This window comes from Pyrgilauda ruficollis, unplaced genomic scaffold (assembly GCF_017590135.1).
Source record: "Pyrgilauda ruficollis isolate IOZ18807 unplaced genomic scaffold, ASM1759013v1 scaffold15, whole genome shotgun sequence".
Taxonomy (NCBI): domain Eukaryota; kingdom Metazoa; phylum Chordata; class Aves; order Passeriformes; family Passeridae; genus Pyrgilauda; species Pyrgilauda ruficollis.
In genome coordinates, this window is record NW_024513654.1 from 17,828,360 (window position 1) to 17,854,559 (window position 26,200).

Here is a 26,200-nt window from a genome sequence, read left to right on the forward strand (position 1 = left end):
ACAGCTAATTTCTTTTGCTATTTAATTTCTAAGTTTCAACCATTAATGTATGAATTCTATTGTTAGATGCACAACAGTTGTTAATTAGTTGGAATCTTTGTTGATTTTATGCATGATTGGAACAATTTTCCCCCGTGGTCATTTGTGCTTTGTAATGTCATGCTAAATATAATGCCCCAGATTCAAATTTCTACCAAGAGTGGTAAGCCCTGTGTAAGTTTTTAACCTGGAATGAGAAATTCTATACTCAATTAAGAAATTAAATGGTAATGGCCTACGTGTGGATTTATATTTTTTTCATTGGAATATGGCAGTTTGGGGAGCTATGCTGAAATAATTGACCAAAGATGTTACTGCCACATGTGGTTTGAATGAATTTGCCTGAAAATTCTGTTTTCTTCAAGAAAAGAAAATTAATTCACCTAAACTCTATGTGCCTGATGGTGAAGCAGAAGTTTGTCAATTGAACTGACCTTAGTTTAGATACATGTTCACATATAAACTATGGTCCATTTGTATGAAAATCTTTCAGTGGTGAATATTGGCCCTCAGACACTGCTGAGAGGCATAAATACCAGAAATGTAGCATTCACAATAAAAATTTTCTCCATCTCAGTTGGTAAAATGGCATGTGACATTTACTCTGTTCCATCAGCAACATAACATTTCTTCTGTCTGTTTAGGATGTCCTGCATTTGTTAAGAGGAGCTCCTCGAGAAGTTACACTGCTACTTTGCAGACCACCAAAAGGTGTTCTTCCAGAAATAGAGCAGATTGCTCTGGTAAGGCAAAGCTTCTGACAGAAACTTGCTTCTGTAAACCTGCAAAGACACTACTACATTTTCTATCCAGTCTTGAACAAGGCAACTTTCCCTCTTCTTCAAGGTCCTCTATTCCTTTTCTTTCCCTTCCTGGTTTCAACTCAACCTGCAAAGTTCAGCTTAGAGTTTCTTAGCAACAAAAATAATACAAATCTGGCAGACATGAAACATATTTATCCCAGTCCAACAACTTTTGAGTTGCTGTACTATCACTGGAGGGAAACAGCACATACCCAAGCAGGTCTCCCACTGCTGCTTCTAAAAATGCTCTACCAGATCCTCAGCCAAAAACAGTGATATTCTCAAATGCAGCTTTTTTAACTCCCCAAAGTGAGAAGAAAATAAAGAACTTTTTCTATCCAGACTATCTCTTAATTAAGTTAAATAAATGGAATAATAATCTCAACTGGTTATTCAGGTTCTTATTGATAGTTAGCAGAATCTTCAGGGGGAAAAACAAAACACAGACAAGCAAAAAATACCCTCAAACCATAGACACTGCAGAGACTAAAACATGGCCATTAGATATGCTAGCATTATTACTCCTGCTTCTTGAAGACACCTCATGTACACATAGCAAGTACTCTTATAAGGAATATGCATTAGCACTACTCTTGCTCCATTCAGAATGGCCCCCTGATGGTTCCCATCCCGCTAGGATTTATAGCCACCCACAGGCAGACAGAAATGAGAGTCAGAACCATCTCCAGATAACAGACTGACTCCTGCTGCTCTGCTGCAGTGTGCCCGTGGCTGATTTCTACAGTCAGTCGCACGGGAGTCAAGTCTGGAAGCTACTTCCATGGAATGAAGAGAATATAGACACAACATTGAGGCATGATATGAACAGATATATTAAAAAAGAACCTCTAGCAAATAATTCATTGGGAAAAGAGACCTGGTATAGTAGTTTTGATTGGAACTCTTGTAGAATGTGAAAAACAAGCATTAAGACAAAAGAGTTATTTGGTGAGAGAGTACCTTCTATTTTTCTCCTTCCTTCCTTCCACCTACCATTTGGTATTTTCCCATTTAGAAGCTTGTTAATATTGCCTTTTCAAAATATTTTGTTCTTGAAGGAAAAAATACGGGAGATTAAAAAGGAGTTACACTAACATTTCTGATTTTTTAATAGACTCCAGCACCATCTCCAATTAAGGACTTTGTGGCAGAAATGCCAGGCAGCACAGGGGCAGGAAACAGTATGGATCAATCTACCAGTGATGGAGGTAGCACCTCTCCAGACCTCGAAGATTGCCTTGATTCTCCAGTGGGAGAAGATTTCAGTGAGCCTCCTGAGGATGACAGCTCAGCTTACGAAGAGCAGGAAGCTGAGTTTCAAGAGAAACCCATGCAGAAACTCCCATCTTCCAGAGAAAGTTTCTATAAGCATCTTTGGAAGATTCATCAAGAAGCTTCCAGTTCTGAAGTCTTCCACTCTCTAGAGGAGGAAGTGAAGCAGAACTGCTACTCACCATGTGAGTTTGGACAGGCCAAAAGGTAGGGAATACCAAAATCTGTTCTGCAGCCCAGAGTTCTTTGACTCTTAGAACTTTGAAAGTTAATTGCTTAGGTTTAAGTACAGGGCTCTCTGCTTCTAATCATTCCTGATTACTGAAGATTTTGTTTTATCATCTTATTCTGACTCACCTAATCTGCTTTCCCTATTTACTCTCATCTTATTAGAATTTTGCATAAGTCTGCATTGCGAGATACTTGTAAGAGTTCTGCACCACTGTAATCATTTATGCTGTTCAGCTGAAGGTGGTTGCCATTTGAAATCAGTGGAAAGACACCTGTTCACCTAAACAGGAAACAAATATGTTTTTATTGATTATATGATCTTTTGCTTTCATCTGTTTTCAGAGTTGACTTAAATAGGCACCAAATTTTTTTCATATTGTGTGATCTCTTAATTTCAAATTTTTTCATAGGAAATAAAAACACCTCAGAAGAAAAACTGTGATCAAGGAGGAAAAAAAAAAGGGTTATTTTATATTTTCTGGTCTGCAGAAGCCAATAGAACCCCTGAGCCAGAGGAATGATACAATAAAATGTAGTGCAAATGGACTCAGTCTCCTTTTACACTCCTTTGGATATATCAGCCACTGTCACACAGAAGACAATCCATTCCATTTTCATCATCTTTCCCAGTGCAAAAAAGTATAATTTATCAGAACAGAAAGGATTGATACAAAGACAAATTGAAAGTCTTCTAGAGGCCTTTACTTACAGCTTTAGTAATTACTTTAGTAATTGTATTTAGAAATTGTATTTCCCCATACAGTCACTTGAAATTATTTTGTTACTTTTGACACTCATCAAGCACAGCCTCAGACCGTCGTCTCTGGGGAGTGACAGCACTACCTGACACTGCAAGCCAAGTGGGATCATAGTGGCAGTTCATAATTTTAGCATCTCTTCCTCAAGTGCAGAAGCTTCACTCAATTCATGAATGAAGCTCATGCTTAATTATCTGCTTCTGTACTTCTGAGAGTAAAACCAGCAGAAATATGTCTGCAGCAACCATACTTGCCAAGAGATAACACAGATTCAACAAAACTAGTTTATTGTGGGAAAATACCAATTCCAAGAAAAGTTTTGGATTCTTTCCAAGAAGGAAGCTCTGAAATAAATGTTTTTGTTTGATTCATTTTCAGTATCATTTAGAATTAGCTTTTGCATTTAAAAAGGGCAGCCAGAGAAGTTTAGGATGCCATGCATTTTAAGCAGTATTTTAAACATAATCTCAATTTAAATCCTTCCAGCTAAAACCACACAAAATTCCCACAAGGAAATAGGCATTAATAAAGGACTTCCTTTTGATTAATGAAGATATTTCTCCAGATTGCTCAAAATATTTCATGCAAATGTACAAATTTTCTGATATGAATTTTTCAGAGATGTTCTGTGATTTCATACAGGACATGCAATTTATTTTCATTTTAGTTGTCTATGTTTGGGAGATGATGGACAGTTCACTGCTATCAAAGAGCAAAACATCCTGGCTGACGTAGATATGAATATGCCCTTTTAGGTTGTTTTAAGATTAATGAAGTTTAGCAATATTTCAATAAGGATTGATATGAAGAAAACATACTTTAAAAAATGCGTTTCCAGCATTTTTATGAATGTTAATGGTAAATTTTTGGGAGACAATGCCACAGTTTTCTTCTATGGTTCATGAAGGACAACAGCCAAAACTATTAAACACAGCATGTGTGATTACAGTTTGGGCTTGAACATCAAAAGTGCTGAATACTTTGTCTGCAATATAGTGGAATAGAATCAATAATAATTTTAATTCAATTAATTTAATAAGTTCATTGGTGGTTTTCAGACAACTCATATGCTTCAAGGCAAGCATAAGAATAAAGGCAAGCTTACAAAGAGGAGTAAGGACTTATTTTCATGAAGAAACAGGAACCACTAAATATTTTATGTTTCTGGTCTATGCCCAGTTACCAAGGAAAGACCCATAGAAGCCAAAAATGTGGCTGGCATTCCTTTTTCCAGAAAAATGCTAATATAAAAATTGTAGTGGTATTTTAATGTCTATACTGCTTACTAGAAAAGTTAATTAATTTGTTTATGGAAGATGAAATAATTAATGGTCTGGACTTTGTCCAATTATTCTTTTCAAGAAGCAACCAAAGTTCTAATTAATGCCTTAAAAAAATTGAAAGAGTCCAAGATTTTGCAAAGGTAAATAATGAAAGCTTTTTAATCTTTCAAATAGCTTTGCAAAATATTGATTACTTATTTGTTTTTATACTACCATTGGAGGATTCAGACAGTAATTCAATACCATAACTAGTAATTCAGTTAAAAGTAAAATAAGGCAATGCATAAACAGTAGACTTTTCAGTGGCCATCTAATAAAGCATATGGAGGAAAACCCCACCACTGCAATCTTTTTATTTTCCAGCCACGTATTTAATAAGAGTCATGATGACCTATTGAACACAAAATGTATGCCTGAAACTCTCTCTCTAACCCCTATTGATGAAGAGTATCTCACTGTCAGCTCAATGTCTGTGACCTCACTTCCACGAGGAGGAGGAAGCTCCATGACAGTCTCTGCAAGCACTGCAACCCCACAGCCATGTGTTTGTGGCCCCTCATCATCATCCCTGCCTGCCAGAGAGACACATGACAGTGACAATGAATGGGAAGACTTGGAGGAACCAGAGGAAGAGAAGGAAGAAAATGAAGACTGCATTCAGGTATCAGCACCAAATTACCAACAGGTAGAATACAAGGAAAAAGAAACAATTTTAAGAATGTTACAGTCTTAAACATTAATTTTAACTCATCTTCTATGTTATTTACATGAGACTTTTTTTTCTTTTTTGACTTTCCTGAATATCCACAATCTTCAAATAAAGCAGACCTTCCACTATGCCCAGCTCTCCAGAATTTTTAACCATTTGCCTTAAGGCTATTTCTTTTTTCTTGACATCTTACTATTTCTCCTACTTTCGAAAATTCTGCATTATTATTCACATGGTATGAAGGCCTAAAAGCTCTCCAGTAGCTTCTAAAATTAATTGGAGTCAGCTACTTGGGTTTCTTCTGCCATGTTTCAAGGCCATGCAGAAAATCACTTTGTTACAGTGATATTGCTGTAATGTCCTGATAAGAAAGTATGATTCTTGTGCTAATTACTATTCAAAAGATAAGACTCAGTCCTGCCAAATGCTGAACATCTTGCATTCCTACAACACTAATGAGCTCTGAATTCCTACTAATTTGAGAACACTGTGGACAAAATTTAGCTCCAGGCATTTCCTTCAGCGGGACAGCAACAGCAGTAACAGTGATCTTTGCATGCTGCTATCACAATTCTTGTCAGCTCAGAGGCCTCCAGCCTTTCTTTACACATTCCAAATGCCCAGTCCCAGGTCCTGGTGGCATTCTCTGCTTTACTAGGCCCTAGAAGTCAATCAACATGAACCTCCACAATTCTGGGATACGGCAGAACACCTTTTACACACTCTTGTATCATCTGAGGATTCCTACCTGCATGTAAAAATTGTGGGAGATGTTACTGAAGCAACAGAAAAGCCTACATCAAACACACCCTGTGCTTGTTTTAACAGGAAATGGAGATCTTTGTGACTTTGACGAAGTCAGAGAACAATGGTTATGGATTCTCTGTAGTTCTTAACAAAATGGACACCTGCCTGTATGTTGATGAAATCTTGAATGATCCTGCCCTTTCTGATGGAAGATTGAGAAGGGGAGACAGAATCATTATGGTACAGTAATTTTTTGACTTTATGCAGAGAAGAAAATATTTGCAGATCAATGCTATTCGGCTTTGTCATGCTTTGTTTAGTATCACCCATTTATCCCATATTTAGGTATGTAAATAAATAATATAATAAATCTAATTCTGCTGACCTCAGTTGGATAAATCTCAGGCTGAATAGATTGTATGATGAGGCAAATAAAATTAATCTAGGAGCATTCAAGACAAGTGAGACATTAAATGCCTTTCCAATGAAATTACTTAAACTGAATTAATGCAATAAGGTGATAGGTGACACACAAAGGATACAGGAATTATGTCCTTTGTAATGTAATAACAAAACTGTTTTTCAGCCTGACTCATGTTCCATTTTTTGCATAAGACCCTCTTCCTTGATTTTGAACAAGATCTTTTGAATGTTGATCTTTGCAACATTCCCATTGAAACTCATCAATGGAAAAAAAAAAAGCTATTTTTATTAAAACTCTGCATTCAGAAAAATAAAAGTTAAAAAAAGAAATATTACTGTAATCTTAATTGTTAAATTTATTGGCATCAAATACCATAGCAAAGCAATAAAAAGGAAGTAAAAACTAATTTAAGTCCATATGCAAACTTCAGAGTAGAGGGAGAAGTAAATGATGGTCAGTGAGATCTATGACATGATTTTACTGGTTTGTCATTTAGGTGAATGGAATTGATGTCACATCTTTACCATGCAATGAAGTCCTGACTTTACTGCAAAGCTCTCCTCCAGATCTGCACCTCGTGGTTGGTCGTGCTGACAGTGACCCACATCCCTCAGTTAGGCCAGATGAGATTCCTGAAATTACTCTCACAAAGGGTGCTGATGGACAGCTAGGTGTGTAGTAAATGCTGTATTTGCTATTTTGGACAGGAATGACAGCATAAGATAATCATAAGCAATTGTTCTCTCAGATCAGTGAGATCCAAACTGATCTTGACACATTTATGCTCTCCACGATCACCCATGACCAAGGAATGAGAGCTTTTTTTTTTGGGCAACACCTAAGAGGGAAGACTAATATCTCTTATTAGACTAATGAAGGTAGCTGGAAAAATGATCTTTGCATTGTCACCCCATTAACTGAAGTTTCTGGCAGATTTCCAGTATCACATTTTTATGTTACTTATGTACATAAGTTTTGGGTAGTTGGATAATAACGTCTACTACCTGCAGAGACATATAAAGATCTATTTGGAGGGAAAGAAAAAAATTGAAGAAAAGGTAAAGTTTAAGAAGGATGAGCCACAGATTGAGACTACAGTTTGCTATTCAAAAAATCTCCACTTGAATCCTTGATTCACCACAGACACAAGGCTTTATCTACAAACAATACAAACGATAAAAGAAATCCCCACAATGTGAGTATCTTGATATTTCCGTAGCATGCTATGAGTACTGCACACAGATAAAACTGTAGACTCAGGAAACAGTATGGCTATATTTGCTCAGGTACAGCATCCTGTTTCCAGGTAGGATCTAGTTTGTTCAGAGATTCCTTGAGTGTCATTGGCACTGTGTAGGTCCCTCCTCAGCTGTTGTAGGCTTCCTTTCCCAGTGGCACCCTGAATACTGCAAGGCATTTAAATGTGCAGGTAATGAGGGAGCTGCTGCTATGCAACTGTGTCCTATTGCAATGACTATTGAACATCAGGAGAAATAAAGCACTAGGACAGCACTGAAACACAGAGATGGACACCACCATTTAAGTTTTTCCATACTTTTTTAACATCTAATGACATTTTACTCTTTCAGTTCAGCTTATACATCCCATCTTACTGGGGCAAGACTGTTGTTTATAATGTCAGTGATTTCTTCAGCCTATCTTTCAGTGATTCACATTTATTCCACTTTAAGTCACTGACAGCGAAATTCAAAACACTCTGCCACAAAAGATGCTTTCTCTGCATTATTCTAGGCTTGAAGCTGACAGGAGGAGCTGGAAGCAAGTTACAAGGTATTTATGTGCTAGAGATAGTGCCTGGCTCTCCTGCCAGTGTGGAAGGCAGTTTGCAGCCACGAGATCAGATTGTTTACATCTGTGGACTGTGCACTGAGGGCATTAGCCTGGATGATGCAGTGAGAGTGTGTGAAGCTGCCACCCAGAATGTTCGAATCAAAGCCACAAGGTAAATCTGAGCATACCTGATCCCAGTGCTGAAGCAAGTCTAAATTTCACATCAAGACAACACAAAACCGAAAAATGCTTTATCTCAAAGGTCTGAATGTTAAAACCTGATAAATAACATTCATAAGATATCTTAACTCCTTGTAATTACAACTAACACAGCAAGTACAAGTAGACTCATACAACACAAATGAGAACTCTTCAAATTTTACCATCCAAAACAAAATGTGAAGCCTTTAACTGTGAGGCTGAGCACCATTTTCGTAAGTCTTGTTCTCTAGGGAAAATCTTTGCATTTCCATCACTAGTGTCAACTTTCCCCTTATAATCTCAGATTCACAACCATGAGCAAGAAACTCTCTCTGATCAGAAATTCTGAGATAATTCCAACAGCCAAACATTTTAGAAAGGTACTAAAAATGCAGCATTTAACCTGCAGCATGACCAGAAAGTCTTTCCAGGCCTGAACAATAATTGGCTGGAAAGGATTTCACTCATCAGTTCATGGCTGCACTTTTGATTCACTGTGTTCCACAGTCTGATATCACACCAGCTCAGGTCCTGGACTGATGCAGAAATAGCTTCCAAAGATCTCAGAGGAATGGTAAAATATTAACTCAAAGCATGTGAGTAACTGAGTTATGTAACCACAGCATGTGACAGAATGACTGCCACAGCTGTCTTAACATAGTTCAAACTTTTCTCACTGTTTTATTAACTTGTGCTTATCTAACAGAAGAAGAAACTGCTGCCTCATTATACATCTTGCTGTACAACAAGTTAGTAGGCAGCACCTCCTGATTGTCAGAATTCACAAACAAAAGAGGTAAACAGAAATAGGGTAAAAGAACTTACAAAAGAGCATTCCCACTTTATACAGGGGTAACCAAAGCTGAATTCAAAATGGACCAGAAAGCAGCTCTGTATTGAACCAGGTGATTTAACACGCTTATTTTTTTCTCCAACGCATTTCAATAAAATGTTTCACTACAGTCAAATATTTTCATATACTGATATCAATTCTCTTTAAAAAAGCACCAGTAACAAAATCACAGAAGGACAACTTCTATTTAGACAACTGAATTTCTAAAAATAATTTTCATATGAGCTTTACAAAGCATCCAGCACTTAATGGCTCACATATTTCACTTTTTCTGCCCCCAGAAATGGCAATCCAGTGGTTCCTATAGAGCAGGAAAATAGTAAGTAAGGCTAATGTTTTTGGGTTTTAGTTCAAAACTTGCTTCTGATTTTGAAAATAGGCATAAGGTATTGATTCATTGCATTTAAAACTTATTAACAAATTGTAACTTGCCATTCAGTATTTCTGTTATGGCCATTTTAAGAGTCTGAAGAAAATTTGGTAGCTGTTTAAAGATAGAAATAAAATGTATAGTTCTCTGTAAAAACTTAATTTGTTACATATTCAGTTTCTATTTTTTTAAATTTGTTATTAAATAGGAATTTTATGTGGTCATATTTCAACATCTGTTTTGACTGAAACTATTCTCTAAGAAGTTTACCAGCACTTCTTGAGCCACTGTTTAATATGAGCCACTACTTCATCATCTAGACCACCTTTTTAAAGTGTTATTAAGAATGTATATAAAATCAGCAGGCAGCACTAATATCTGTTAGTTAATATAAAAGCATTCCTGTAAGGGGAGATATTTGATACTCTAACAGGTACAAAACCTCAACAATCATCTGACCCACAAAGATTTGACCAGAATTGCTCTAGCAGCCTAAGGAGTCTCAACAAGCAGAGTTGTACCTGCACCCTCAGGTGGAAGGAGAGGTATCACATCTAGGTCAGCACATACAAAGGGTGTTAGTTATGCAAGTAATACTTTCAAATGCACAGCTGGCTGCAGCATTAAGTCAGGCCTAACCCCAGTTTCATTTACCTGACTGGATATCTCAACGTTTGATTATTTTTTTTTTTTTAATTATGCAAACATGACTTTAAAAAGTAATCCTGGACCACATGCCTACACTCATCTGAATACTGGCATATGGTTACCTGAAGAACTTATTCCAAGTCAAGTTAGTGACAGATTTCCTTACACATGTAGCCATGTGATTGTTTCTATAAACTGAAGCAATTTTCTACAAGATATGGATAAAGTTTTGTGCACTCTGAGTTAATGTGATAGAACTAAAGCACAGCAAATGTGTAGCCTGGTAGGACTTTGCTTACACAGCCTTGTGTGAGCTTTGCAGCTTCCAAGATTTCTCAAGACAGGTAAAGAGACCTGGTCCACCTCTGATAGTTATGAACGCTGTACTGGCACAGTTACCTGCCTCTCCTATGAAACAAGATGTGGAAGGTCCTGCACATGGATCAGAGCAATCCCAAGCATAAACACAGGCTGAGCAGAGAAGGGATTGAGAGCAGCCCTGAGAAGGACTTGAGAGTGTCAGTTGATGAAAAGCTAAACATGACTGAGCAATGTACAGTCACAGCCCAGAAATCATATCCTTGGCTGCACCAAAAGCAGTGTGGCCATCAGGCTGAGTGAGGGGATTGTGCCCCACTACTCTGTGACACCCCACCTGGAGTGCTGCATGCAGCTCTGCAGTCCCCAGCATAAGAAACACGTGGAGCAATTTGAAGGGGAGGCCATGAAGATGGTCAAAGGGCTGGAGCACTTCTCCTGTGAAGACAGGCTGGGAGAGTTGGAGTTGTTCAGCCTGCACAAGAGAAGACTCTGGGGAGACCTTAGAGCTCCTTCCAGTTCCTAAAGGGGTACTGCAGAGAGTTTTTGACAAAGGCATGTAGTGATAAGACAAGGGGGAATGGCATCAAACTGAAAGAGGGCAGGTTTAGATTAGATAGTAGGGAGAAATTCTTTACTGGGATGGTGGTGTGACACTGGATGAGGTTGTCCACAGAAGTTGTGGACACCTGATCCTTGAAAATCTTTGTGTCCAGGCTGGATGAGGCTTTGAGCAACCTGGTCTAGTGAAAGGTGTCCCGGCTCATGACAGAGGGTGGGAACTAGATGATCTTTAAGGTCCTTTTAAACCCAAACTGCTCCATGATTCTATGATTCTTCCATTTTATAGGCACTTTGAAAAACCTATACTAATTTTGTATTTGATATTCCATTTGCTATCATCACTCATAGATTTATAGATAAATCTGTAATAATTTGTTATTAAGAAAGCAAGCCTTCATTTTTATAGGCTTAGTTAGAAGAACACATATTAAAATTGCAATTGCAAGAGGTAGCTTTTTTTAAACTACAGGACACTATTTTCAATAATTCAAATATTAAGAGTACTTTGTGGAAGACAGCTAAGATCAAAATATGATAAAGCAAAACTGAGGGGGCTGGTAGAGGTGGGAGTGTTCCTTCATCTGCCTGATCATCACCACATGTCTGGAGTGACTCAGTCTGGTCTCTGTTGTTACAATTTTTAAAATAACAATGGCTAAGATGCAGTAGCTTTGTAATTCATGACTGAGATGTTTATATTGCAAATTGGCAAACTTAATGATGCAGTCTGCACACTGCTTCATATAGCATCAATATTGGATATTGATGCTTTGTTTAATAGCACAGAGTTTACATTACATGTGTACATGAAGCTTAGCAGGAGGCCTGTCAGAGCAAACGTATGTGTTTGTTTTTAGGGCCACCAGCTGAAACAGAGAAAGACAATATTTCTTTGTCAAATGAAACCCTGAACTCCCAGGAACAGCATCTGATGCATCATCATGGTAAGGAACTTTGCATTTTTCAATTAGGGTTAGTAAAATTGTGTTCTTTGAAAGAAGATAATGATAATGGCATGACCTGGGAAAGATTAGGTCTTCATAAAAAATCCTGCCTCCCTCAGAGTTTCAGAGAACATTTATACATTACTGCTCTCCATCTGGTGTCTCTGTAGCACGCAGTTCTTAAAGCTTGTTTTGGAACCTGCTCACAGGGAGGTAAAAAGGTCACAGTGTGGTTCACATTTCAGGAGTTTTAGGCCACATAAATCCATGGGATTTATTTTGTATTTCACATATAAAATATAACACATTTTATTATGTCTCTGAATGAGATTCTGAGTGTTGTACTGTAGAGTATTTTACCAGGACAACTATCAAAAATTGTTGTTGCTTTTTCACAGAGAAAGATTTGGAGGAAACAAACTGTGATGCTCAGCAGAACACTCCTGATTCTCCAGAATGTAAAGTAAGTGACACTCTGAGGTGTGAGCCAGATCACCAAGTGAAGTGAGCTATATGGAGAGAGGTTTTTTCAATTTTTTAAATGCATTTAATGCATTTTCTTCCTCTCTTTGAAAATGTGAATATAATGTGCTTGGAGAGTGTCCTTGTATTGTTGAATTGTATTCAGCATTCACAGAGTAGAATGCACTGGGAACTTCCTGGGGACAGACTCTTCTGTTGCTGTCTTTCAATGCTTAGAAAGAAGGTAGCACAGGAAAAAGACACAGAATGTCACAGCATGGGATTCTGGGGAAAATACATGCAATTGTGAAACATTTTCCACAACAATCTTTGAAAACTGAGATTAATGTTTCATTTTGCAATTTTCAGATAGACATTTCAAAAGAGAGTAAAATTAGCCCAAATCTTTGCAGTATTATACAGCACTAATAGGGACCAATATGGTTTGAATTTGGCAAGAGTAATGCATTTTTAAAGTTATTTATTATTTATTATGAATTCCTGAATACACAGGAATGTTGGTGTTGGGGGGAGAAAAGTTATTTCCATGCTCAGCATACAATGCTTGAAAATTTTTACAAGCACAAACATCACTTCTGTGGGTGCAAAGACATGGAAAGTAACTTTAATTGAAATGATCCAAATTTGGACTCATATTTCATGTGAATAGATTAAGTAGTTTTCTCTTGATTGTGGTTTTCAAGAAAAAAACAACAAAAAACTGTCTTTTGTTAAAATTAGACCACTAACCTGGCAAAAAAACTGGAACAATTTTCTAATTTTTTATTATGTCATCACTATTACTGCTTCTTCTGCATGATTTAATCCATGATGATTTATCTGTTAAACCTGCAAAAATAATTTACAAGGCTGATATTTGTGGCATTGGAACTAGTCATGCTGCAAGTCATAAACATTTCTAGCATGCTGCTATTTCTGACATAGTACTTGACCCTAAAAAAGCAGCTGATTTTAAAAGCAAATGAAGTGGAAGTAAAAGAGATGTGAATGCTGGGATTACAAGATTAAGATCCAAATTATAGAAAAAATAAGAGAATATTGTACTGCATTACTGTCATGCTGGAGATAAGAATGCCTTATTTGTCAATTAAGGTGATTTATTTGATATATTATAAAAGGATTACAGAAGTACACATTTCTTTCCTCTTAAGAGGTTATGTTACCCAGCAGAAACTATTAAACAGAGTATGAAAATAAGTATGTACTATTTTTATTCTGATACATACCTGCAGCTGTTATCTTGATCCCTGGAAGCTCTGTATATTCAAGAGTAGGATATATCCCATAATCCACATCAGACAGTGAGGACTGTGGGAATAATGGGAATCTTTGATAATAAAAATGCAAACAAAACACAGCCCTGAATAAACGCCACTTTAGACTGCATCCTTGTCTATTGTAGGACTTCATTATTAAGATTGAGCTGGAAAAAGCTGAAAATGGAAGCCTAGGATTTGCACTGGTAGGTGGAAAAAATGGCAGGGCTATCCTAATAAAAGCCATCAGCCCGGACAGCAGTGCAGATCTAGACGGGAGGCTTCAAGTTGGTGACATCTTACTGAAGGTAATGTTTGTTCTTCATTGCTTTGGCTTACATTTTCTCTACTTTATAATGAGCACCTGTCCAATATAAAGCGGTGCAGGTTGGAAATCTGATGCTGCTGTGCACAGTAACATGTAGGAGGTGCTGTCCCTTGGCTCCTGGTGCTCAGAGGGCTGTCCTGAGGCCCCTGTGTCTTTCCTGGAGTTCAGCCTCCTGTGGGACTGGTCCTCCCCAGAGCTGGACACCCCAGCAGAGGCAGACCCAGACTCACAGAGCAAGCAGCCAAGTGCACCTACTCCTGACTGTAATTGTGCCTAGGGAAGGTTCCAGAGAAACTTTGGGGAAACCGGAGTTAACTGGCCAAGCATGCAGGTCACAACTAACCAGGAGCCTCCTGTGAAGAACCTGTCACGTTAGGTATTATCAAGATAAACAAAAAGCACTGGAATTAAGGCTCTTCAGTCTTAATTTAAAATCTTACTATCCTAGCCACTCTGCCACCTTTTAATATAAATAATCCTTTTTGTTACACCAAATTATTTTTTATTCTCCCTCCATGAGTTTCAAAATTGTTTGATTTTCTGGCTTTCCATCTCTCCTTCATCTTCTCAATGAAGAATGGGAGAAAGCCCACTTAGTAACTCAGACTATAATTCTGGGTTTCCTACTGGCAATCATGGTATAAAGATGAAGGACCAAGTGAGTTAGGAGAGAATGAGAATTCTCTCCCACAAATGGGAGAAAATGATGACATATGAAGTTCAAAGAAGTTATATGAAGATTTCCCAGTGCTAGGGCTTTGTGTTACAGGAATCTGGAAATACACATCATTGTATTTTTCAGGTGAATGAGACTTTTGTGTCTGGTCTGCCACGCCAAACAGTTACAGACCTGCTGCGCAAGGCGCAAGGCACTGTTCAACTCACTGTCTGCCGAAGCGTGGCCTTGCACTGGGCTTATTCAGGCAGCCAGAGCAACAGAGCTTCCCCTCCAAACACAAAAGCAGAGCCTGGTAAGCAGCCACATCCACTCATCATATGACAGAAGTGGGATTATGTGTTGCCTGAATTCAACTTTGATATTTGCAAAACAAGTCAATTTTGCAGTTAGTCCTGTCTTATAGCTGTAAGTACAAACACTTTCTTCACCCTGATTTGAAGCTCTGGCTAAACTGCTCAAGACATAGGACCACAGGGAAGGAATGAACAAGTGTGATTTTTAAGTCTAGGAACAAAGCTGTAAGACCCTCAAAGATGCTTTAACTCAGCTTAAGTTTTTAAGTCATGAATGTTGGTCTGATTTTACCTCATTTTATGCAGCTCATTGATGAAATCACAGCCTGGTTTTGGCTCAGTTGCTAAAATACTTCTCCCACAAACCTCATATCCCATCACTCCTACTTATCTCCTGGAAGCACTACACCTCCTGTTCTGTCTGGCAGACAGATCCTCTCTCTTCTGTGGTGTTCATGCTAAAATCCAGAAGCTTCTGCTTGCAGGTGTATTGTTATTAATTTGAGAGCACACCCATCTTGCAAAGGGTAGTTCTTACAGGCATGACTTACTCTATGGAAGAACTTTGTGCTCTATGCTCTGCTCTACTGAATACTCAAAAATTAAATACTAATTAAAGCTGGGAGTGGAAGCAAGGATATAAAACTACAAATAGATTACAGTTATAGTCCTCAACTTTCGATTTCTTTGAATACTGAAACATTTCCTATAATGTGGAGAAACCTAAGTGGGAAGGATATAGAATTCCTCCTTCTGGCCTGCTGGTTACAAATTGAAGGCTTTGTTTCAGTATTCTTAGTCAAGAAGACACTGCCATTGCCATTTTCTTCTTACATAACATCAGTGAATTACATAGTTTCTGGCAAGTTTAAAATGTTTTCCTGTAAAACACAATGGCATTATAGAAGTACTCGCAGCAAAGTTAATCTATGGCATTTTTCCCTTAGCACTGTGAAGGAATGAGCTGGGTTAGGGAGAGCAGATTTAAATTGTTTCCTAGTTTTTTATAGCTACTGTTGACACAGGGCTTTACTTCAATGCATCTTCTGGCAGTCTGAATTATGCTGGCTTCTTTGGTGGTGACATGAGGCATTTGTGCTCTATTAACCCTCCCAGGCATTCACAAGAGGGAGATTCCATGCCAGTTTGACACTGTATCTCAGTGCTCCATATGAGGTTAAAGTCCTTTGGACTTAGCAGCAGAGAAAAATGGACCTGTGTTTTCATGCATTTGATTTTGTTTTTATTTTCTGGTATTCAGCAAGTGGTGGGGAAAGCCTGCAAGCTCAGCCAGTTTTCAGTTTCAACGAAGAAGGCTCCAACCAAATGTGCAACAAGGTAAAACCAGAGAAGTTTTCAGAAATTATCAGGCAATGTACTCATGTTTGTTTACAACATGAGTTTGCTGCAATGTGGGCAAGAACCACACTTTCTTAATAAAAAAAAGTTTAATGTGAGGGAAGTGTGCTGCCCTGAGTGGAGCTGCTGACATTTGAGTGAGTCAGGATTCCACTGAGACAAGAGCATGTGATATGTATAATACATATGCTAAAAGGGTGGAGGGAAGAAAGGTTGCATATGCAAGTCTTGTTCTGATTCTTTATAATACTGAAATGAATAATTTATTAATTTTACCATCCCTTCAGTATTTCTAAACCATGTACATTAAAAGACTTCTATTCAGCTATCTCCACTACTATTCAAAATTGAAATGCATCTAAATTTCCTCAGACATGGCTATGATTCCGAATCTTAGTAAGTCCTGCAAGACATTCCACATTAAATTTCAGAGCAAATTTTAAATCTGTAAAACTTCTCAGTAAATGTGAGAAAATTAGGTCTTTTTATCCTCCAGAAAACAAATGAAAAACCCAAACCCTGACTGAAGGAATGTAATTGAACCAGAAAAAGAAAAATGGTAATTTGAACGAAAATTTAAATAATTATTTATCAAGTGTTACAGCTGAGAAGAAGCTACTTTCACATACTAACAGCAGATATCCTGTATCATTATTTAAATGCAGGACCTAGTTATTGCTCTTTAGGATGGATAAACAGCCACCAGTACTATTGCTTCTATTGCATATGGAGGATCATCAAGGGTCTGCCTTCTCTGTTGGTTGAGTGCTTCTTCAGCAGAGCAGCTGCACCCTGCTTCTACAGTTGGCATTGTTGTGTCTAAGATAAAAAAGGCAATTATTACCAACAGTTCCATCTCAGATGCCGGTGCTTCCTGCTGCCAAGAACTGGGAGAAGTGTGACTCATGATTCCTGTGATTGCATTTTCTTTGTCAGATCAGAGAGCCTATAACAAAGTTTTCAAAGTCAGTCAAGCATGCTGAGAAATAGAAGTGTCTCTAGACTGTATTGCTCTATTGTTCAGAAACTTACAAATGCAGCTGATAAGGCTTTTTACTCCGACTAGTAACTGCAATACACACTTTCTCCTCAAAGTGGAAACTATATATATTTTCCCTTTCCTTCTTAAGCTAAGGACAGATTTCTGTCAGAAATAAGAAAGAGTGTTGATGAAAGTAACTATATTCTCGATGTTTTTGTGTACTGATTTTTCACAGCTTTTTCTTATTTGAAACATGCAGGATGCAGAAAGAACAGACAAATCTCCTCTGCAAGGTCAGCTGGCTGGACAAGACTATAAGGAGCTCATCAGTAACATTTCAGACAGGTAAGTCTTTCAAATGAAGTAAAACTATTACAATAAATAGTAAGGATAAATTATTTGCATATTTCCAGCTCTGTCCTAATACGGTATGAAATGACAGAAACAGGGTCTATTGGAATGCAGCTCCACCTTCAGGAAGAGCTGCTAAACTGCTTCCACACAACTACTAAGACAAGAGAATTGAAGTTTCCAGGTGTAAGGGCTAACAATTGAAAAATGTCCTACATGAAAATGGTCTCTAGTTGTGAGAAACCTTACTTCCTGTCATTTTTGAGAAGCCTTTTATTCAGGGTATGCTCTTACTTCTGGAAAAATCCAACAACAATCGCATACAAAAAATAGTATTTTTCAATAGCTATATTTGTAAACAATACTCCAGACAATATGCTACTACAGCTCCTTGAACTTATGATCTTCAGAGTTCCGACTAATTCTTGTAAATAGTTGTTCAATAAAGCTAAAAGTAAGCACAAATAGATTAAACACAAAAACTTTGTATGGTTCAGATTGCCACTTCAACTGATACTGTTTTGCAGGTCACAGAAATGTGCAGAATGTGAAAGCTGCAGAAGAGAAAATCAACAGTCTGAGTCAGGCATCTGGAACAATGAAGATGATGTTATGCCCCACAGGATTCCTGTTCTACCTAGAAGTAATCATGCAAAAACTTCTCTTGTTTCTCCAACAGTATAGCCCAGCATCTCCATATATCCACCCTGAGAACAGCACTTGTCCCTTGTATACAACCTAAGGATTTGCTCTTTCAGTCTAGAAGACCAGAGCACTCAAGACACAATTTTTACTACTGATGCATAAATAGGCCATCCAAACTTTTGTAACTCTTGAAGTAGAGATACATCATGAGGTCCCCCCTCTCCCCCTTACTGTTACCATACAACTTTGCAAAAGAAGTAAATTAAACACTTAAAAATGCAGAACAAAGGGTCAAATTGTCTCTCAAGACTTTGTTCCCAGAATCACTGAATTTCACCCCCTATGACAACTTCATTAAAATCTCTAGAACTGATGTGCTTAAGCATGTACTGAAGCACTTTCACAGCTCAGGTGCCAAAGCTCCTCTGACACCCAGAAGAGTTTACAGAAAGAATCTGCCTTATTGTTCCTTTATGAAAATTAAGCTCATTCTGCTCCAAATGAGAATAATTTGCAAAAGGAATCATACTGAGGATGCTGCAGTATCTCACAGATTCTGTGAAATACAGATTGCTCTCTCTCCTTGCTTCTTCTCACTCAGTGGAAGCAACGAGTTGCTGATGGCTCTTATTAGAAGTAAAACACAGGTAATTCCCTCATGCTACCAAGCCTTGCTGGCCAACAAACAGAAGATTATAAATAATCTATCATCTACTACCTGCTCAGAGTTTGGGGTTTTGTAATTCCCCTTGATCTGGGAGGAGAGGTGTATGGGAAATAGTGTGCTCTGTCTGGAGTGGGGATCTGTCTTCACTGGCACCCTCAACTCAATAATAGGAGCCTCTTCGAGGGTTAGAGACTGGAATGCAAACAGAAAGTGTCTTAAAAGCTCAGGCAAGGCAGGGCAAAGTTGTAGCCCAGACAAAAACATATCTGTATTGTAACAGAAATTAGTTAAGAGTAGGGATGACACCTTACAGGAGGAAAGCAGAGCGTTGCTTCTTGTCTTCATCCTGCAGCAAACCCCTGGAACACATCATCAGCTTTTCTTTGAGGCAGCTGGTATGTTATCCTTTGCAAACAGTAGCCTATGACTGAAAAACCCAATTTCCATAATTCCTCTGCCTCAAACCATTATTTTTTACATAACAAGCTACTGTTTTTACTCAACATGGGAACAAAAGTTTTTCTATCACTCCAGTAGAATAGTGATATTTCTGGAGATGCAATGTTTATCCATTTTCCTAATCTGTCAAGTACTGGATCAGAACACACATTTCAGGATGAGCTAAGTAGTAAAACTGAATCCTGACTTTGGTGCATCAAAGACAGTTCCTATCTTGTTCTTGAAGGGCAGTGTGAGTTAAGATGAGAAGAAAAATATATTTGCTTACTTTGGGAAGGAAGAATTTGCTGTGATTGTTCCTAGCAGTGGAGTGTGGCAATACTATTTGGCATGGAAGTGTTGGAAATGTGAAGATGATTTTCTGTGAAGATGTGGCCAGAGTCTCCTATACCAGCATAAATTAGCATTAAAGTCTCCAATTCTGCAAAAACAGTTTATTTAGAACAGACTGTATCTAGAAACTCTGTGAGGAAATAACTTGCAATAGTTGGATCTGCTTCCAAATAACACAAAATGTGGTGCTGGTTATATCCATGATGTTGACTTATTCTTCTTTCTGCTGTGAACATAAGTAAGTTGAAAATATTTTCTTCCATTTTCTCATATTTCACTTCCACAATATAAGCAGCAAAATATATATACATACTGCAGCTCCCTAGTTTTTAAAGCCAAGATTCTGCACTATGAACAATAATAATTAAAAAAATTATTGATTTTTTGTTATTGTGTTTTGGTCTTTTGTTTGCTTTTTTGTTGTTGTTGTTGATACATAGATAGAACCTTTGCTTCTGGAGATGAACTGACTCAGTTAATTAACTTGAAACCATCACAGAGTGGAGTAGATCCAAGGACTGGCATAACAGGTCTTATTCAAGGCCTTCAGCTGCGGATTGAGAACCAAGAGGTGCTAAAGGAGTTTATGGTAAACTTTGATTACTTCTTAAGAGTTAACAGTTCAGCACAGCTAAGAAAGTAACTTTCCATACAGTGCATACTGTATGGGAGTTCAGCTTGTATATCTTTACTGCATCCTTTTTCTCTGACAATTATTCCTGCCAAAATGGGGTTTCTACTCTGCTGTATGGGTGGTAGTACAGTATTTGCATCTCTCTTTCCACGTATATCAGCCTTACACCATTCCCTGTTCAAAGATACTGCCCATGTAGAAGAAAAACAAATAATGTAACATTCACAATATAGATTAGGAATCACTTTTTCCTAGACTGACTTCTTATTACCCCCTCATATCTGCTGAATATTTACCTAAGAACTATCCTAGGGGCTGCACCTAAGCAAGAAACCCATGCTGCTAAAGAGTCACTAGAGTAGAAACAGTTAAAAGGAAAATGTTCCACACAATGGAACGCTCCAGTTATCCACGGAACCCATTGCCACAAGATGCTGTTATGGTCAGGGACTTTGTAATGAAATTACAAAGAAGTAATGTACCTCCACAGACAATGAAAACACATAATTACATCCGATTGCATATAAATCATGAAAAAAATGTAAAATTAGGAAGGCTTGTAAAATGTCTTGTTTCAGAACATAGACAGAGTATGAAGCTATCATCAAATCCCCAAAGAACAGATTATTTCATAATTCTTCAAGATAGTACTGGATTTTCCTTAAAAGGACGTGGTCATTATCAGTGCAATGGATTGCTGCCACTTTTCCACAGTAATTACAATGTTATCAGTTTCTTTCACTTGCCTTTATATCTCGGACTTTCTGGGTACAAAATCCCACAGGCTCAAATATATAGGATTTGCTGGCATTCCCTGAAGGCACAAGGGCATGTATTAATTTTCATTCATTACATTCCATTACTGATGTAGGTATAGCTTACTATGAGCTCAGTCACACGTCTGCACAGAAAACATAAAGATCTAATAAGTGCTGGTTACCAAAGGCAGTGGATGTTTTATCTGAGTAAAAGTTGTAGTAACTGATGAAAGTGTTCAAGAACTGCCACAGGTACTTCAGTTCATATAAATGTATAGTGGCAGAATGTGATGACTGAGCATTGTGCAATGTACAGAAAATAGGTAGAAGAATAAATAAAAACATTGAGGTAACGCAAGAATGTAATGAACTTGCACATTCCTGCTTCTGACTACCCTGCATTCAATTCCCCTGAATTTGCTGTGAAGCTCTTAATGACTTGATGATTTGCACTTAATATCATTGGTGTTGTTCCTTATATCACTTTCTCCATCACTGAAAAAGCTTTCAGTCATTTTTACACTGTTAATAGTGCAATAGTTAGTGCTTTAGTCATCATGTTATCAATCATAAATGCTGACATTTGGCCAAGACAGTATTCACAGTATTCCAAACATCTATAATACAGCAATATATAACAGGGACTTGTAATGATGGGGTCCGAGGATGAGGGTTGAACATATCACTTGAAAATGCAGAAATATTGTGCAGGGCAAGAAAATACAAAGCAAATTGAATTTTTTGCCTAGAAGTTTAGAGAATGATGTACTGATTCTCTTCAGTAAGAGGTCTATTTGCCAGTCTTGGGTTATATACAGCAGTGAAGTTTGTTCACACTGACACTGTAAAAGTTGTCTGTTGAGGATGTGAACAACACGGATTGACTATTTATTTTTGATCTAGGCTTTAGAACATGTGAAACCAATAGATGACTGCAGAACTGGCAAAGCACCAGAAAACCAGAATAAAAACAGATACCGAGATATCCTTCCATGTAAGTATGCACAGAAATGAGAACTTACATTTGGTGAACAAAGTCATCAAAAAAAAAAAAAAAAAAAAAACAAAACATGAAAAAACTTTCTGGACCCTTGATGTCTTTCTAAACTGCAGCAACAGGACAACATGTGAAAAAATGTGTAGCATCTCTATATATCCATGATGCAGTATATATTTTCTTAGAGGTTCTCCTGGTTTATAACACCAATATCCAGTTTCTATGCAATACATGAGAAGCAGCACTGGGTACACTACTTTGGAACACTGGCAAACAATTCTATAGTAATTAGAAGGCTTTTCACAGTCCTACAGAAGGACCTTAAGAGAAATAAACCTGCAATGAACTATACAGTTTATCTGTGGGAATTCCTACTTGTAATGGTTAATGGTAGTGCTACTAGTGTTCTAATTTAGTGTTCTAAAATCCAGAGGTATACTTTTCTGGAGAGATTGAGGTTTCTTATATCCTGAGTGCTGTAGATGGTAGAATCTTTTTCAGATCCACAGCTGAAATAGCATCTTTCTGTTTCTGTACAGATGATAAGACACGAGTTCCTCTGGGAGAAAGGAACGGCTACATTAATGCAAGTTACATTAGAATGAATGTTGGAGAAGAGGAACACTTTTATATTATAACCCAAGGGCCTCTTCCATCCACTATGGCTGATTTCTGGCAAATGGTCTGGGAGAGTGAATCAGATGTGATTGCCATGATGACAAAAGAAGTGGAGTTAGGGCAAGTCAAATGTCATCAATACTGGCCTGAATCTCCCTATAACTCTAAAGACCTGGCAAATTTCTGTCTCAGGCTACACAATTACCAGATTCTGGAATACTTCATAATCAGAAAAATAGAAATTATCAACAAGCAGGTGAGTTGACTTAATACTTACATATATAATGAAGTTGATTATGTAGTTTACATGAGTTGATACAAGTAGCATTGTTTGCTTCTTCCACAATATGTGCCCAGTATTTTTTGGGGACGTAAAAATCTGAATAACATGCATGAAATTAGGATTAATGAGGTGCTTTCTTTTTGCTCTTTGCATAAGCAATGGATATAATATTACATACATTTGGACAAGAACTTCCAAAAATGAGACCTCTAATAGTCACAGAACTATTAGAACACTGGTGTGTTCAGTGTTTTGCAGAATTGTTTACTGTTCTCATCAAATCACATCCCCACCAGAGTGGATTCATAATGGTGGTTGGATGGAAAGAGGGGAAAAATGTGGCTTTCATCCTAGAATTTAGGACAAATGATACTTTTTTTTTTTCATGAAAAGACACAAAGACACATGAAACTAAAAATCTAGCAGCAATTTTTAAGAAACTTGACAAATACAGAATCCAGGTGGGAGAACATGGAAAACAGGGCAGGTATAAGTCCATCATTCTTGCCCCAATATTAAGTAAAGCTTTGCAAAAATTTCTGCAGGACATATTATTTAGTGGCATAATTAAAACACCTGTGCCAGACTAAACTTGGCACCTTTTCCATCAAGATAACAATTTGAGGAAATTCACCTTATGCCACTGAGTGTGAAGCATTGTAAAGCATTTGATATGAGTCTTCCCAAAAGACTCTCAAAAGGGCAAGATGGAACACCACATGTGATTATTTCAATGAACATGTTAAGTTTACTATGTTGTACAGAATTAGTAGCAAACTACTACAGAAAGTCATAGATCTACTTCAGCAGAAATCCATATTTACATTCAAATTCTTCTGATAGTAAAAATCCAGGGAGTTAGCATTCAGATTTTAATGTGTCTTTATGAACTGGCAACAAGAAGTGTTGACCCAGGAAAGTTCAATTAATATTACTCGTTATTTTATCTACATTTTATTTATTCTTGTAACCATTTCTAGTTGGTTTGCATATTGAGCATCTAATCACAAGTTATTTTATGTCTGATAACCATCAGATATTTACAATTTTACTATTGTAGCTTTCATATTACTACTCTTCTATTAGTAAAGCTTAGTTCAGCTACAAAAACAGTTTTAGCAAACAGCACTGCAATGTTCTAATTTAAAAAATGTTTTTTCTTTTTCCTTTCTAACCAACAAATGACATAACTACATTTTTTCAAGGCAACAGAGTAACTTAAGCATCTCGTCAAGGTCATATGAAGTAAATTTCCTAGGCTGTGTTTCTGGGTGCATTTCTTGAAACCTAAAGAAACTTTAATAGGGTCAACTATGAAAAGCTAAAGAACTGTAAACAAATAATTTAAAGAATGAGGCTGTAGGAAAATTTTTAGTGGAATTCCTTGAAAATTTGTTTTAGGACTGATAACTCTTAACCTTTCTGGTCTCTCTCTTCCAGACAGAAGAAAAGCGCATTATAAGTCATTTGCAATTTACCACTTGGCCAGACCACAATACTTCCAAACTGGCTGAGCAGCTTGTAAAATTTATTTGTTACATGAGAAAAGCTCACAGGACAGGACCTATTATTGCTCACTGCAGCACTGGCATTGGAAGAAGTGGAGTTTTGCTGTGTGTTGAAATTCTTCTCAGCCATATAGAAAAGGATTTATGTGTAAGTAGCAAACAGGTCATTGTTATGGATGTCAACAATATGGTGGGAACATCTTAGAACAGAATAAATCCTCTAAGAATTCACCCTAACAAAATGGAATAAACCCAGCTTTCACTGTTTTAAGCAACAAAGATAGTAACTACAAATATACAATTTCTAAAAGAGCTGTCACAGCTTCCCCATCTGAATATGCTTAAATCTTTCTTTCTAACTTGCATGTCAACCAAAATCAAAACAATTCTCTTCTGACAGTTCAACATCAAGCAGATAGTGAGAGATTTGCGAGATCAGCGTTTTGGCATGATCCAAACTAAGGTAAGTTCTAAATATGCAACTAGATCATTTTTTTTTAAAAAAAGCCTCAATCCGTGGTACAGCTCCATATGCTATGATAAAGCTGGGACTTAAAATATAATTTCAGTGCTCTCAAGGGGTGTCTAGTTTTAAATATGAAAGTCTTTCCCTTACTGAATAAGTGAAATAAAAGCAAAATAGCAATACAGGACAAATACAACACAGGCCCCTTTCTTTTTCTAACGCAAGAAGAAAAGCAAGTATCACAGAAACAGGAATTTACTGTAAACCCTACCCTGCAAAATTATACCCTTTAGTTGAATTCTTGCTATTGCTGAGTTATCATCACCAATTAAACCTTTCTACTCCTGAGCTAAACCCACTCCTCAAAAGATTTTTCACACAGAAAAAGGACAAGATGATGCCAACTCACCTTAGACAAAACCAAATTAGTTGGTGAGAATAAAAACAAGAGAAGACTTAAGTTCATCCTATAGGCAAATATTTTAGCACACACTATGATAGATTTTTCTTCAGGGTAATGACTGAGCATGTGACTAAAATTAAGCAAATATATAACTTTCACTGTCCTAAATGAGAGTTGAGTACATGCTTAAACTACAAAGTTCCTGTTCTTTTACCAGTGAGGGAACAAGAAGAACAAGGATTCTCTTAAATATGCACATTTTGTATCCATATGACATAGATGCTGATGTTATAAACATATAATTTCAGCTAGTCCATCCTTCTTTGTCTAGAATTTATGTTGAATGTAAGCAGGTGTTTCACACTGGTGTCTCCACACACAGGATGAGTATTTATTCTGTTATGAAGTTGTGCTGGAAGTCCTTCAGATCCTGCGAGCAATGGATTCCTACTGAATATGATTCTGAAAATATGACTCTTCCTGTTGCTATTCCATTGGACTCCAGAGACTGCTCAGCGACCACTTGAAAGAGATGTCATGCCAGCACAGACAAGTGTTATATTATATGGTTTTTTTAGATTACAAAATAATTTAAAAACCTTGCTTAACGTGTCCTGCGCAAGTCATTTATTTCTTGGCTGAAAGTATGAAGAAACAGCCAGCCAGCACCGCAACACTGCTGTGTCAAATTGCTATGCACAGTTTCTGCATTCTGTGTAATAACATATTCATTGTTAGGAATA

General features: G+C 37.4%; 2 protein-coding genes across 2 annotated transcripts in view; both read left to right on the forward strand.

The window, feature by feature from the left end:
* Positions 1-17,343, forward strand: part of FRMPD2 (FERM and PDZ domain containing 2) — a 61,174-nt gene extending 43,831 nt beyond the window's left edge. Inside the window, exons 27-38 of the mRNA XM_041461162.1 lie at positions 684-782; positions 1,957-2,321; positions 4,750-5,047; positions 5,924-6,082; positions 6,763-6,937; positions 8,019-8,229; positions 9,393-9,430; positions 12,354-12,418; positions 13,841-14,002; positions 14,825-14,993; positions 16,256-16,332; positions 17,290-17,343. Of these exons, the coding sequence (XP_041317096.1) occupies positions 684-782; positions 1,957-2,321; positions 4,750-5,047; positions 5,924-6,082; positions 6,763-6,937; positions 8,019-8,229; positions 9,393-9,430; positions 12,354-12,418; positions 13,841-14,002; positions 14,825-14,993; positions 16,256-16,332; positions 17,290-17,343 (1,872 nt within the window). The remainder of the gene's footprint in view (positions 1-683; positions 783-1,956; positions 2,322-4,749; positions 5,048-5,923; positions 6,083-6,762; positions 6,938-8,018; positions 8,230-9,392; positions 9,431-12,353; positions 12,419-13,840; positions 14,003-14,824; positions 14,994-16,255; positions 16,333-17,289) is intronic.
* A 245-nt stretch (positions 17,344-17,588) lies between these two features.
* PTPN20 (protein tyrosine phosphatase non-receptor type 20) lies at positions 17,589-25,911 on the forward strand. Its single transcript, XM_041461164.1, has 8 exons — positions 17,589-17,680; positions 18,214-18,329; positions 20,231-20,379; positions 22,086-22,176; positions 22,719-23,053; positions 24,521-24,736; positions 24,989-25,051; positions 25,840-25,911. Exons 1-8 carry the CDS (start codon positions 17,589-17,591, stop codon positions 25,909-25,911), a joined length of 1,134 nt encoding a protein of 377 aa, XP_041317098.1.
* The last annotated feature ends 289 nt before the right edge of the window (positions 25,912-26,200 follow it).

Coding starts and splice junctions, on each gene's coding strand:
- PTPN20 (XM_041461164.1), top strand. CDS start 17,589: ATGCAGGATGCAGAAAGAACAGACAAATCTCCTCTGCAAGGTCAGCTG. Junction 17,681..18,213: donor ATCAGTAACATTTCAGACAG/GTAAGTCTTTCA, acceptor ACTGTTTTGCAG/GTCACAGAAATGTGCAGAAT. Junction 25,052..25,839: donor TTGGCATGATCCAAACTAAG/GTAAGTTCTAAA, acceptor CTCCACACACAG/GATGAGTATTTATTCTGTTA.